The 13,388-nt window shown below is 36.7% G+C and overlaps 1 protein-coding gene across 1 annotated transcript in view; it reads left to right on the top strand.

The window, feature by feature from the left end:
- Fbxw11 (F-box and WD repeat domain containing 11) overlaps positions 1-13,388 on the top strand; it is a 165,103-nt gene that overhangs the window by 104,563 nt on the left and 47,152 nt on the right. The window contains exons 4-5 of the mRNA XM_023705048.1: positions 2,293-2,569; positions 4,243-4,255. Of these exons, the coding sequence (XP_023560816.1) occupies positions 2,293-2,569; positions 4,243-4,255 (290 nt within the window). The remainder of the gene's footprint in view (positions 1-2,292; positions 2,570-4,242; positions 4,256-13,388) is intronic.

The following is a 13,388-nucleotide window of genomic DNA, read 5'->3' on the forward strand; positions in this document are numbered from 1 at the left end:
GTGTATATGGTCTTTTTTTTTTTTTTTTTTTTAATGTATTAAAAGAGTCTCACTACACAGATTGGACTTGTAGTGATCCTACCTGTTTTTCAGCCTTCCAAGCTCTGGGATTATAGGCGCATGCCACTATGCCCAGTCTCAGCACACCCTGGGAGGTGGGGCCCCCCATGCAGCAGGCTGGGGATCAAATCCTGGTCCCTTTGTCTGCCTAAGCAGGTTCTTTAATCAGCTGAGGAGTCTGGCCAGCCCCCTTTTTTTTTTTTTTTTTTAAAGGTAAGGTCTTGCTATATATGTATAGCCCAGGCTGGGCTTGAATGTATAGCAATCCTTCTGTCTCAGCCTCCTAAGTACTGGAAATACAGGCATGTGCCACCATGGCCAGCTTGTAGTTTTCTCTTCCCTTTCCCCTTTCCCTTCTCTCTCCTCCCCCTTTTCCATCCCCTTCCCTCCCCTCTCCTCCCTTTTCTCTCCTTTGTTTGCTTCCTTCCCCTCGTCCCTCTCTTCTCTTCTGCTAGGCTAGGCTACTCCTTAGTCCTGTAGAATTTTTTTTTTTTTAATACTGTTGTTATGCAAGGGCATGTAAGTTGATTTGATGAGGAGTGTACTGTTTTATAGGAACCTAGGGTTATCCAACAGATTTTTAGGTATACATTTGTTGACTTAGGTTACTTTCTGAAAAGGTGATTGAAAGAAGGGAGAGAAAGTCTAAACTGTTTTGCCAGCAGTTTATTTAATAACCCTAGGAAAAAAAATAGGGTATCAAAAATGTCAGGCAAAATGGAGTTTTTTAGGGGGATAACCCACTCGGACCCCCCTCCTTTCCCTTTCTTGGACAGGAACTTTCTTTTCCCCAATAAAGATATTCTGCTAAAAAATGTAGGTTTTTTTTTTTTTTAGATCAAATTACTTTAGGTTTAAACATAGAACTACTTATCTTGTTAGATAGACACAGAGTTCTCAAATTGCAGTCCCTAATGTGCAGGCAGTCCTTTTTTTTTTTTTTTTTAAATATATTTTTTTTTTGTGGTACAGGGTTTCACTATGTGGATCAAACCTGTAATGATCCTCTTGTTTTTAGCCTCACAAGCACTGGGATTACAGGTGTGCATCACCATGCCCAGTCTCAATTGCTGTCTCAATGCACCCTGGGGGCAGTGTTGGCAAGGCATGCTGGGGATCGATCCCTGGCCCCTGCCCTCTGCCTAAGCAGGACCTTCAGTCTGCTGAGCTATCTGACCAGCCCTTGAGCCAGCAGTCTTGACCAGTGTTGTCATAGCATCTGGAACTTGTTAGAGTTGTAGATTCTCAGGCTCTGAGGCAGACACTCAAAACCAGAACCTCTGGGGTAGAGGTCTGTGTGTTAACAAGCTCTCTGTTATATTTGGTACAGGGTTTCACTACACAGCTCGGGCTCGTAGTGATCCTCCTGTCTTCAGTTCTCTAACGCTGGGATTGCAGGCCAGCTCAGTGTACCCGGGGGGGTGGTGGTGGCATGGGGCATGTAGTGCCAGGGATCGAACCCCAGTCCCTGCACTTGCCTAAGCAGTCACTTAATTGCTGAGCTATCTCTCTGGCCCTTGTTATTCTGATGCAAACAAGTGAGAACCTCTACTGTAGATACACAGTGATGCCACAGTTTCAGTTTCCTGGGGTTAGAAAACATTACTTGGAAAATTTCAGAAAGGAGAAAAGACCATAATTTTTATTAAAATATGTTGTTTTAATTGACTTATAATATTACTAGTTGTTATTAATCTGTTGCCATGCCTAATTTGTAAATTAAACTTTATCACTATTGTGATTGTGTAGGAAAAGCATAATTTATGAAGAATTTGGTGCTATTCATGGTTTCATGCATCTGTTAGTGATCTTGGAATATATCCCTACTGGGATTACTATATATAGAATTAACTTTTAACTTTGAAGAAGTAAGCCATACTGTTAATTGTCATTTTACCAAGTTAAGCATTTCCAATACGACAGTTGTCTTTAAAATTAATCAAATAACAATATGATTTTGATTAAGCATTGGAGAATGATTATTTAAAATACCATTTAGCTTTAGAAATAGTTATAGCTCCAGCATTTTCAGTAGTGACTAATTTGAGGAGATAGGTCGTAAATGTAGTTTTAGTTATTTACAAATGAATTAATAAAGAAATGAGTTTGGCTTTAGGGTAAAACTGTCATTTTAAGATTAATTATTCAAGATGAAAAACGTTTCTGATGAAATAAGAATTAGATTTCTTTCTCCTGTCAAACTAATTATATCATTTTGTTTTTCTAATATAGATAAGTAATGGAACGTCATCTGTGATTGTCTCCAGAAAGAGACCATCAGAAGGAAACTATCAAAAAGAGAAGGACTTGTGTATTAAGTATTTTGACCAGTGGTCTGAATCAGATCAAGTGGAATTTGTGGAGCATCTTATTTCACGAATGTGTCATTACCAGCATGGACATATTAACTCTTACCTGAAGCCCATGTTGCAGCGGGATTTTATCACCGCGTTACCAGGTAACTGCTCTTGTCTTAAACAGCTGAGCAGTGGAGAAGTACTCAACCTAAGCATCTAGGTGGGGCTGAATGGGATCTTTATGAAATGCATGAATTAGTACTGTATGCAGCAGTATTTCTTTGGGACATACACTGTACTTTCAATGTACAGTATAGCATTTGAGGAATTGTAATTTAGCATTTACCTAGGAAATCAGGCCATTTGTATGATTGTTAATTATTGGTCATTACTGGTAATTTATTTAGCTTGTTTAATGTTTGCTTTTTTTAATGATACTTTTTATTTTGATGCAATCTATATATAATTAGTTTGTACTTTGCCTTTATCTGAAATTTAGAAATTACGTGGGGTATGCACAAAGTTTTGATTTTCAGACTTCAGTACTGTAAACAAAACCCAAAACACACTGAGAAAACTGGTAATGGATCTTGCTATATTAAAGAAAATCCTTTTATCAGTACATACTCGTAGTACATAGTAGTTACATTCATTATAGAGAATTTGTACATGTGCATAACACATCTCAGTTCTTTATTTTTCCCCTTCCCTCCAGCACTTATTTTGCCAGCATCAGATTCATGTGTTTACCAGGGGTCAGAAAACATAAAAGATACATAAGACAATTATAAATCAAGGCACACTTTTAGATACATTGTTAATGTTGGATAACGATTTTTTTTCTCTTTTTTTTCTTATCTATCTTTTACTTTGTACTTTAATTATATATTGAGTTCCTCATATAAGAGAAAATATGCAGTTTTTTATGAGTCTGTTTAGTTCACTTAACGTTATGGTCTCAGGTGCATCCATTTTTCTACAGATGACTCAAGTTTATCATTTTATTTTTTCTTGGGTGGCACAGTAAAATTTATGACTTCCACATAATGATGAAATACTTAAAAAGAGCAAACACTGTCAAAACGGCCATATGTAGCTTAGAAAACAGCTGGTTCCAATTCAACTATACAAATGTTCTTTCAACTTAGAAATTAATTTCATTCTTTTTAGAATAGTAGAACACAATTTCATAGGAATAAATTTGCTGAACTCTTTGCAAGTTTGATTCATTTTAGCTAACAGATCTACACATGAAGCATTAAACAGCATTAACAAATTATATTTATGTTAAGGTTTCATTTCTTTTAAATATTTACTATACTTTTTAATGTAAGGATTTCATTGATTTTAAACATGATAGCTCTGTTTGACTGAAGTATATATAGTTCTATTTGTAGCAAATATAAAAAATCTATATTTCAAAAGGTAAAAAAATGTATTTATCACATGTGAGTGTTACTGGTAGTATCACTTTTTTTTTTTTTCACTGCTAGGCAATTAAACTTTTTTTATTTTAAAGAGAAAAAAAAAACAAAAGCAAATAAAAAAAGGCAGAAACAAAGCAACATACAACAGTGCAAATGGTATAGAATTTCAGAACAAGAATAGAAAATTGACAATAGCTGTTGTTTTACGTATTGTTATCATCAAATTTGTTGCTCAGATTATAAGATATAAGTTTGCAAGATTGGTCGAACAATTAAAGATTAACTATTCCTTTCAATAAACCTTAATTTTCCTTGTCCTTCTTACACTTTATTTTAAAATTTGTTTTAAAGACTGTGCCTTCATTAGTAGTCTGCACAGAGAATAAAAATGAGCCACCACTCACAGGAAGAAAAATACTGAACATTGATTGTGACTGGAGTCCATTCCCGGCATCCAGTGCGCCTCAGATGGTGCTGCCAAGACACTACCATGATTCGCTGTCAATCGCCTTACCTAAATTCCCTCCAGTTCAAGCCCTTCCATATAGTAATGCCAGAGAATTTATCCTTTTAAACAGACTTCAGCAAGTTCTGGGTTGGTTCAGTCACTTCCAGAATACAGCTTAGTTGTGTGCAGTTGATGTTGTTTTCCCAAGAGTTATTTAGTATTATTATTATTAACAGTAGGAAGAATTTATTGATAGAAAGAAAGCTTCCGTCTGAGGAGTGTTTATTGAGCAAAGCCATGAGGTGAGAGAGGCTTAAACAGGAAAGAGCTATAGCCAATCAATAAAATTATAAGTATACAGGAGGAGCCTGGGAGAGGTGATGTGCATCTGTAATCCCAGCGCTTGGGAAGCTGAAAGCTGGAAGATCACTACAAATCTGATCTGCATAGCGAGACCCTGTTGACCCTGTACTAAATACATAAAAAGAAAAGATAAGTATACAGGAGAGTTGAAGCAATTGTACTATGAATTTCCAACAGTTTTTTTGAAAGTAGCAGTCACTGTTTAAACTTTTTACTTTGACTAAGTCTGTATGCTAATATCTGGAACCTGAGCACCTACATGAAGGACAACAATTTGCAACATAAAAACAGTTGAATACCTTCCATCTTGTTCTTTTAAACTTTTCTTCTATTGGAAAACTATCTTGAAAATCAGGAAATGTACCCCAGAGCTCCTCCTTGAAGTATAATTTGGTTGTGCACTATTATCAGTTAATATGTTCCTGCCTTCACCAAAGGTATTCCATTTTGCCTTTAAAAAAACAAAACAGGGCTGGTGAGATGGCTCAGTGGTCTAAAGCACCTACTTAGAACAAGCTAAGCAAAGCACAGGGACCCAGGTTCTATTCCCCAGCACCACATGCCAGCCAGCCCCGCCCCCTGGTGGGCTGAGCTGGCCACACACACACACACACACACACACTCTAAATAAATAAATAAATAATTTAAAAAAACATTAAAAATAAATAAACATGTTTTAAAAAATAAAAAAACAAAACAAATGAAATAACATAAATAAATAAGTCTACCTAAGGGCTTACAATAAAGGCTTCCAAATAGGAACAAAGAATATTGTGATATAATCCAGCACTGGGGAGGCTGAGACAGGAAGAACACTACGAGTCTGAACTGTATAGCGAGACCCTGTAACAAACAAAAAAATATTGTGACATAAAGCCCATCAATGCTATATAATTAAACAGTAGCTTTGGATCTTTGAGACCTGTAAACATAGCCTTCATTTTAGAATGATTTTTACCCGATGGAAAAAGATACATTTTTATTGTTCTCAATTAAAAATGAAAATATAGTGGATGCAGTTGTAAATTCTGCCTTTTAGTAATTTATGTAGGTATGTGTCATCATTAGTTTTTGACCTTTGCTTAATTGCAGAGTATAAATTTTAGGGATTAAAACAAGAGCATAATATTCTTTCAATTCTTATTGGTTTCTTGGTCTCCAGAGTGGATATTAAAGAGATCAGACTCCATAGTATTTTTGCCTTCTCTTCTTCACATCCATTGCATCCAGAACAGGCTGTCTTTTCACAGTGTATTTTTGATGAAGTTGTTCTATTTCACATTCCATCATGAGTTCCAGTGCTTTTAACTGCATCTCTAATTCTTCTAAACTTAGGTTTTTTAAAGCTCAAGTCTCCATCTTGAGGAACTTGACCAGTTATCAGGAAAAACAGATTTGGTCATATGGAAGGGATCATGCATATTAGTTTTCTTGCCTCATATTCTTGAAGTCCTGCTTATCAAAGTAGTCCATGAAGGGTGGTCTTTGCATGTTTGGTAAAGCTGCATTTCATTTCATAGTTCTGTCCTCTTCCCTCTCATCCTCACTGTTTATAACCATGGTCCCCAAGTCAGATTCTAGCATCCTGCTAGTCTGCGCTGTTATGCCCAGTCAGGGTCTGGAGACCTTCACTCATTGGGCCTATGTTCCACATCATGCTTACATGTCGTGGTGTGAAAATCCAGCTTAGCTTCATCTGAGTTTTCTTTTTCTTCTAATTCTTACTTGTGTTCTTCATGTCATTCAGCTTTGATATCCATAGTTTCTATAAATAGGTCTCTTAATAGTGATACAGGTTTTTTATTCCTGATAAAAGGATGCTGTAAAACTAGTGGTGTAATAGCTGTCTGTTCAGGATTCTTCAATAAGCACTTGTTAAATTAGTGAAATCATCAGACCAAAGTTCGGGCTTCCTGAATGTTGGTGTTGGATGGGAATCATAAAAATAGCCCTTATTGGATGTACATCAGCATAAAGAGGTTTTCCTCCAGCCATTTCTATAGAAATAATGCCAAGCAACCAGCTGTCAGCCACCACAGTGATAGTAAGTATGTTTCTTGAATTAGTTCAGGAGCCATCCAGGATGGAGTTCCTGTCACAGTATTGTGTTTTGCCATTGTATCTGTTAACTGACAAGCCACTCCAAAATCTGCCAGTTTTATATGTCCTGTGCTGCAAAGACTCTTTCAGCTTCTATATCTCTATGTATTTTTCTCATAAGGTGCAAATATTCTTATCCTTTCAGTGTAGATTTAAGAATGGTTACAATTTCATCTTTAGTAATCTACTTATATGTGAGACAGAGCCAGCTCCCCGGTGCTCCATAAGAACCTTGAAGATCTCACTCAAGAGGTACTTCTTTAATTGCAACAACTTGGCTGGATTCTTTAAAACATTTGCTTTAAAAACTCTTCTGTAAGACCCTTTTCCAAACTTCTTTAAGACATCAGAAACTTCTTCAGAATGCTTAGTCAGATTGTCTTCATTCAGCTTTTTTAGGTTACTCCTAGGTGCTGGTGGTGGCTCCATGACAGTCCAGAGCCAAAAGAGGGAATGGGTAGACCCTGAAGGCTGGAAGGATTTGAAAAGGAGCTGGGCCAGCCAAGCCTGGGTAACCGCAAGGGAAATCCAGGAACTTGGATCAACTTTGCTTCTGAATGTGACTCCTGCCCTAGTTTATCCTTTATGGCAGAGTAGCACTTGATTGTGTCTAAATACCAGTTTTTTGTTGTTTGAGACAGGGTCTCACTTGGTAGTGCAAGCTGGCGTTGAACTCACTATGTAGCCCAGACTGACCTTGAACTCACAGTGATCGTCCTGCTTCATTCAGCCTCCTGAGTGCTGAGATTATAGGCATGTGCCACCACCCCTGGCTAATACTACATGTTTTAATTCATTTGTCTGATGATGACCATATAGGCTGTTTCCAAGACTTAGCTATTATACAAACATGAGTACACACACATCACTAGGGTATGATTGTCTTTAGCTTTTGGGGGAAGATACCTAAAAGGGGAATAACTGGGTCAAATGGAATTTCTAGTTATAATTTTTGAGGAGTCTCCATACAGATTGTCATATTGGTTGTATCAGTTTACATTTCTGCCAACAATGAAGAAAGGTTCCCTTTTTCCCACAACCTCACCAGTATTGTCTTACTGATTGATTTCTTGATAATAGACATCTTTTCTGGAATGAGATGGAATAGCAGTATAGCTGACACATTTTCCCCCGTTTTGTAGGTTGTCTTTTCATGCTATTCATGGTTTTCTTTTTTTTTTCCCCCCCATGGGTTTCTTTGCAATGCAAAGCTTTTTAATTTGATGTAATCCTATTTGTTGATTCTTGAGATCTTTGACCCATTTTGATTATAACTTTGTGTGTAGTGAATGATAGGAGTCTATAGAGTCATTCTTCAGCACGTAGATAGCCAGCCAGTTTTTCCAGCACTGCTTGTTAAAGAGGCTATCTTTCTTCAAGTGAAAGAATTTGGCCCTTTTGTCAGAGATAAAATACCCGAATGTGCTTGGAATTGTTTCTACATCTGTTTAGTTCCAGTGATTCACAAGTCTGGGGTTTGTTTGTTAGTGTTTTGTTTATTTGCCAGTATGTTGTTTTTATCAGTGTAGCTTTATAGCGACTTGAATACAGGATGATGCTCCCTACCTTGTCCTTGTCCTTGTTGCCCAGAATTACTTTTCCTGTTCTAGGCTTCTTCTGGCTCCATATGAGTTTTAGAATTGCTTTCTCTACTTCTGTAAGGACGGTTATTGATATTTTGATTTGAATTACATTAAATGTGTATTACTATTTTGGAAGTATGTCTGTTTTGATTATTATTGGTTCTGTCTGTTGAAGAAGAGGGTATCTTTCCATTTTTTTACTATCTTCAATTTTTTTCAGAGTACTATAGTTTCCATTATAGAGGTCTCTTACTTCTTTGGTTAGGTTAATTCCTATTCTTAATTTCTCTTCATGCTGTTATGAAAGGCATTGCTTCCCTAATTTCACTTTTGGTGAGTTTGTTATTGGTATACAGGAATGGTATTGGTTTTTTGAATGTTGACTTAGTATTCTGTGTAGAGGGCCACAGGGATAGTTTACTATCTTTTTTTCTCCCCCTATCCATATCCCTTTTATTTTTTTCTCTTGTCTAATTGATCTATTTAGTGTTTTGAGAACTATATGGAACAGAAGTGGCAATAGCAAACATCTTGTCTGGTAACAACTTCTTTCTGGTTAGTACAATGTTGGCCATTGATTTGTCACAGATTGCTTTTATCAGGTTGAGATAAAAACCTATTTCTGTTTTTTTCAGGGTTTTAATTATGTTACATGTGTTGCAGCTTGTTTTTGCATCTGATTCCCTCACCAGCCTCACCCTCATTTCTCACACATACTCAGGCAGGCATGGTTGTACACATTCACATGCACACTTCCTTGGTTAGGTTTGTTTGGATTTTTAAAAATTTTTTGAAAAAAAAATTTTTTTTTTGAGATAAACGATTCCCCCCCCAGAACCAGGGATTGAACTCAGGCCCTTGTGCTTGCCAGGAAAGTGCTTATTCTACTGAGCCATCTCCCCGGCCCCTAATGATTTTTTAAAAAAGTTTTAAGTTCAGAACAAAATTAGATGAGAAACAGAAATTTCCCACATTCGTTCACATGCATAGCCTGTTCCACTGGCGTATCATGCAGCAGAGTGTTTTGTTACAGTCTGTGTTGACACATCATCATTCCCCTAAAAGCATAGTTCCTTTTAGGGTTCACTTCTGGTGTTACAGATTTGGACAGATGTGTCCATTGTTATAGTATCATACAGAACAGTGTTAGTCTCTTTTGATCTTTTTTTTTTTTTTTTTTTTTTTTTTTTTTTTTGTCTCACTATAAAAATAAAACTTGTGATCCTCCTATTTACAGTCTCCCAAGTGCTGGTAATACAGGTTTGCACCACCACGCCCAGTCTCAGTTGCCATCTCAGCATGCCCTAGGGGCAGGGCTGGCACAGCATGCTGGGGATCAAGCTCTGGTCCCTGCGTCTGCTAAGCAGGCACTTTAATCCACTGAGCTATTCTTTTGATTTTTGATCATTCATTCTTTTCTGTTTCTTTCTTGGTTTTTGATTTTCATTTTAAATTTTAGTAGGTAAGATGTAGAGATTTTATTCCCAACAAAAATGCTGATGAGAACATTTTATACTATGGTCAGCATACTGTGCTGGTTGTTACTGCCATGCCAGGTAGGCCTAGAAATAGCCAGGGATAAGCCAATGCCACTGTACCAGCCCTGTCTTATGAGAGTTACTGATGGCTTCCTTAGCCTGTCTTGTGGTTTACTCCATGTGCTTAGTACTTCAACAACACACAGCATGATACCTGGGGCTGCAAATTAACAGGGCACTGTTTAATATTTAATCCCTTTTCCAAAAGTTGTAAGTTTACTTTCTGCAATGCGAGTGTTAAATAAGCACATTTGAGATCTCGCTTACATAAGGTTTGATTCTGCTTTTTTTAACTGCTGAAATGTAGTGTGACTTGTCCATTTCTTCCATTAATTATCTCTGAAGCAAAATATGTTTTCTCTAGAATGGTAGTATTTATTATTTAATGGGATCTTAGCTATCACTCCTGTTAACTCACTGTGTAAATTTAAGGAAGGGAGAATCAGAAGAATAAGATGCAATGCCCAAGAACATGAATCTTGGTTATTGTGTGGTAGTGTGGGTGATGGTAGGCATTGGTTTGAAAAATAATGCAAAAAAGAATGAAGATTACTCTGGAAAATTCCTTAAATTGGCCATGAATATTGAATATGTGGATTACAATCCTCAGTCAGATTCATTTTTAACTGTGGGGCAAAGGGATAAATGGAGGAGGCAGGGAGAGAGAAGGAGTCATACTTTTGAATGCGTCAAAGAATTACAGGTGAATGGAAGCCAGCTGTTTGTGTCACTGGTCTTCAGCGTCTCAGTGTCTGGACTCAGAACCCTCTAAGGCTCTATCTTACACACAGAAAAGACTTGTGAATTTTTGAAGTCAATGATTTTACATTCATCATATGTGCTTTTGCTAAATAAATCTGATTCCATTTCCCCCAGCAAATTGTTTATTGTTTGTTCTCTTCATGATTTGCTTTTTTCTTTCTGTAATTTGCTTTCTGTAATGGTTTAGTCTGCTGGGGCGCTCCCTTTATGTTTGCAGGGCAGCCACGAGGTGGCACTGTTGAAGTTTTCTTGATTTGTGAAGTAGCATATCTTTCCAGGCAGTCCCTTACTTCTCCTGGAGAGTGTGTAGCCTTGGAGGAGAGGCATAACAGATGAACATGTGTTACGTATATAAATATGGTTAGTATAATTGCATACAATTCAGTTTTCATTACAGAGAACTCTAAGGCATTGTCCATGTCTCTATTAAAGTGGAATTTTGTGGTACTGAATATTATATGAAATGAATGGACTGTTGGCGAGGATATGGAAATATTTTTGTTAAAATGCTATTTGTTTTAACAGGATTTGATCTGAACATATATACATGTGTCAGGATATTTCATACATATGACTGTAATATCTTGGGACAAGCTGGCCAAGTTGATTGTGTTAGTGTCTAGTAGACTTGGATTCAAACTGGCATTAGTTCCTTAATATAGACCCTGCCTTAAAAGCATTATAGTAGAAAAAGGTCCATGTTCATGTTTGTACTTAGATTTAATAATGTGTAGAGCAGCTTGCTAGCCATTATACTAGTTCATGTTTAATTTTTTTCTATGGGTGATCTTGAGTTTGAATTTTTATTCTAAATTGACAGTCAACTTAAACTTCTTTCAGTTGTGAAAACCATTAGTTCATAAAAATTGTCTATAGTTTTGGCACATTAATACTTACTATGAACATTGTACCTGTCAGTATAGAAAAATGGAAAATGTTTGTGGTCTCTGGCTCCTTTTGGCTCAGTGGAAAAAGTGATAATTATGATATGCTTTTCTAAAAATCATGGTAAATGTTTAGTCTGCAATGTCAATTTCTTCAGGCTAAGTTTGTGGTTTATAAGAACTGTTGTTAAACGGAAAACTTACACCATTTAAAATCGAGGCAGGTTGTGCCTCAAAGAGGATGATATGTATTGGTGATACATTTGGTAAGGTGTCTAAGAAATTAAGAATTTTGAAGCACTTAGCATCCCTAGTGATTTTTAATTCACTGTCTTCTCTTTTAAGGCTTAGCAACCACTATTAGATGTAAATATGACAGAGACTAGATCAAAAGTTGTGGAAGAGAGGAAAGACCAGTGAACCTTAGCAGCCAAAGGCGAAAGACCCAGCATGGCAGAGTACAGGGAGCAAGTACTGGATCTAGATAGCCCCTATGTTCAAGTCCAGGACCCTACACATAATAGCTATGTAGCCTCACATTTTGGATCCTCAGTTTCCTTTGTAGGAATAATAATATTTCATGGGCTACTATTAGCATTAAAGCCAATATATATTGCATGCCTGCTATTTAGTAGGAACTGTGAGCACACAATTTTTAAAACATTTTAAAGAGCACAGATAGGCAGGAAGCACCTGCTTCTCAAGAAGTAGTAAGACTTATTGCTGGAAAATTGTAATTACTCAACCACTAATTTCCACATCGATTCATCCTGACGTGTGTGTGTGTGTGTGTGTGTGTGAGAGAGACTTTGTTGTTTCCTGGATATTTTATGAAAAAGATGTTGGACTTTGTGGACTTTTCATTTTATTTCTGTTTAAATCTGTAGGCTGGTGTACTCCCAAGTGAAAGTAGTCCATTGATAGACCATTACTTTGCATGGTTGCATTGTTTTCTTTTAAAAAGTTTCTAACTTAAGATTTTGTAACTAGATATGTGAATAGGGGTTAGGAGAAGGAACAGCAGAGGTGGGTTTTGAGAAAAAAAGTTTCTTTGCAGCTGTTTCTTGAAATGTGTTTTTAAAATAATCGAAGTTCTCTAATTGCATGATCTAAGCCACTGGCTTAAAACTGGCTATTGGCAAGGCCATTGAACTGACAGTATACATTTTGAGTTTTGTTGTGATAAAGTATGTTTACATACTGAGCTTTGAAATTTGTGACTTTTAATTGTTATAATTTATTATTGAAATTTTCATAGCTTTTCATTGGTGGCTCCAATTAGCGCCCGCAGCACTTTTTCAGTACTGTGTGTGCAGCATGATGGCCTCATTTTGCTGAGGCAGAAATACCCTTCTGTTGCCTTATTGGTATGAGCTGGAGGAGTCCCAGCATGATAGACTAATGAGAGCCAGACTTAGATATGTAGGAAAATGCTTAGTTTTAGCACCTCAAAGCACTTTTTTGCCCAAGCAAATAGATCACCTTGTTCAGTAACCTTTTTGTCCTGAGTAGTAGGCTCATAACCAGAAAGTTCCAAGGTCTGCATGGTTCCCAGCGCTCTCTACTCTGAGGTGACTGGTTCTTCTTGAAACATTTAAGAGAATATGAGATTTATACCAAGATAATAGAGAAAATTTAACTTTTTGCTGGAAGAAATATACAATATTTTCTGTAAAAAAAAAAAAAAAAAACCACTGAAAAATACTGCTTAGCTTCCTCAACCATTGATAATAGGGTGGTTTATGTGTGTGAGAAGAAAGACTGATATTTCTTGAGTACACGTTATGTATATAGCTCCTTGATCCCTTACCAGCATTCCCAACAAGGTTGGGAATTTCTTCCCTGTAAAATGAATATTGAAAATATCATGAAGGATTATTGTGCAGGTAATGAGATAACTCATTTCAAGCATTTAATATCATTTTT

Source organism: Octodon degus, unplaced genomic scaffold (assembly GCF_000260255.1).
Source record: "Octodon degus isolate 3935 unplaced genomic scaffold, OctDeg1.0 scaffold00212, whole genome shotgun sequence".
Classification (NCBI taxonomy): Eukaryota; Metazoa; Chordata; class Mammalia; order Rodentia; family Octodontidae; genus Octodon; species Octodon degus.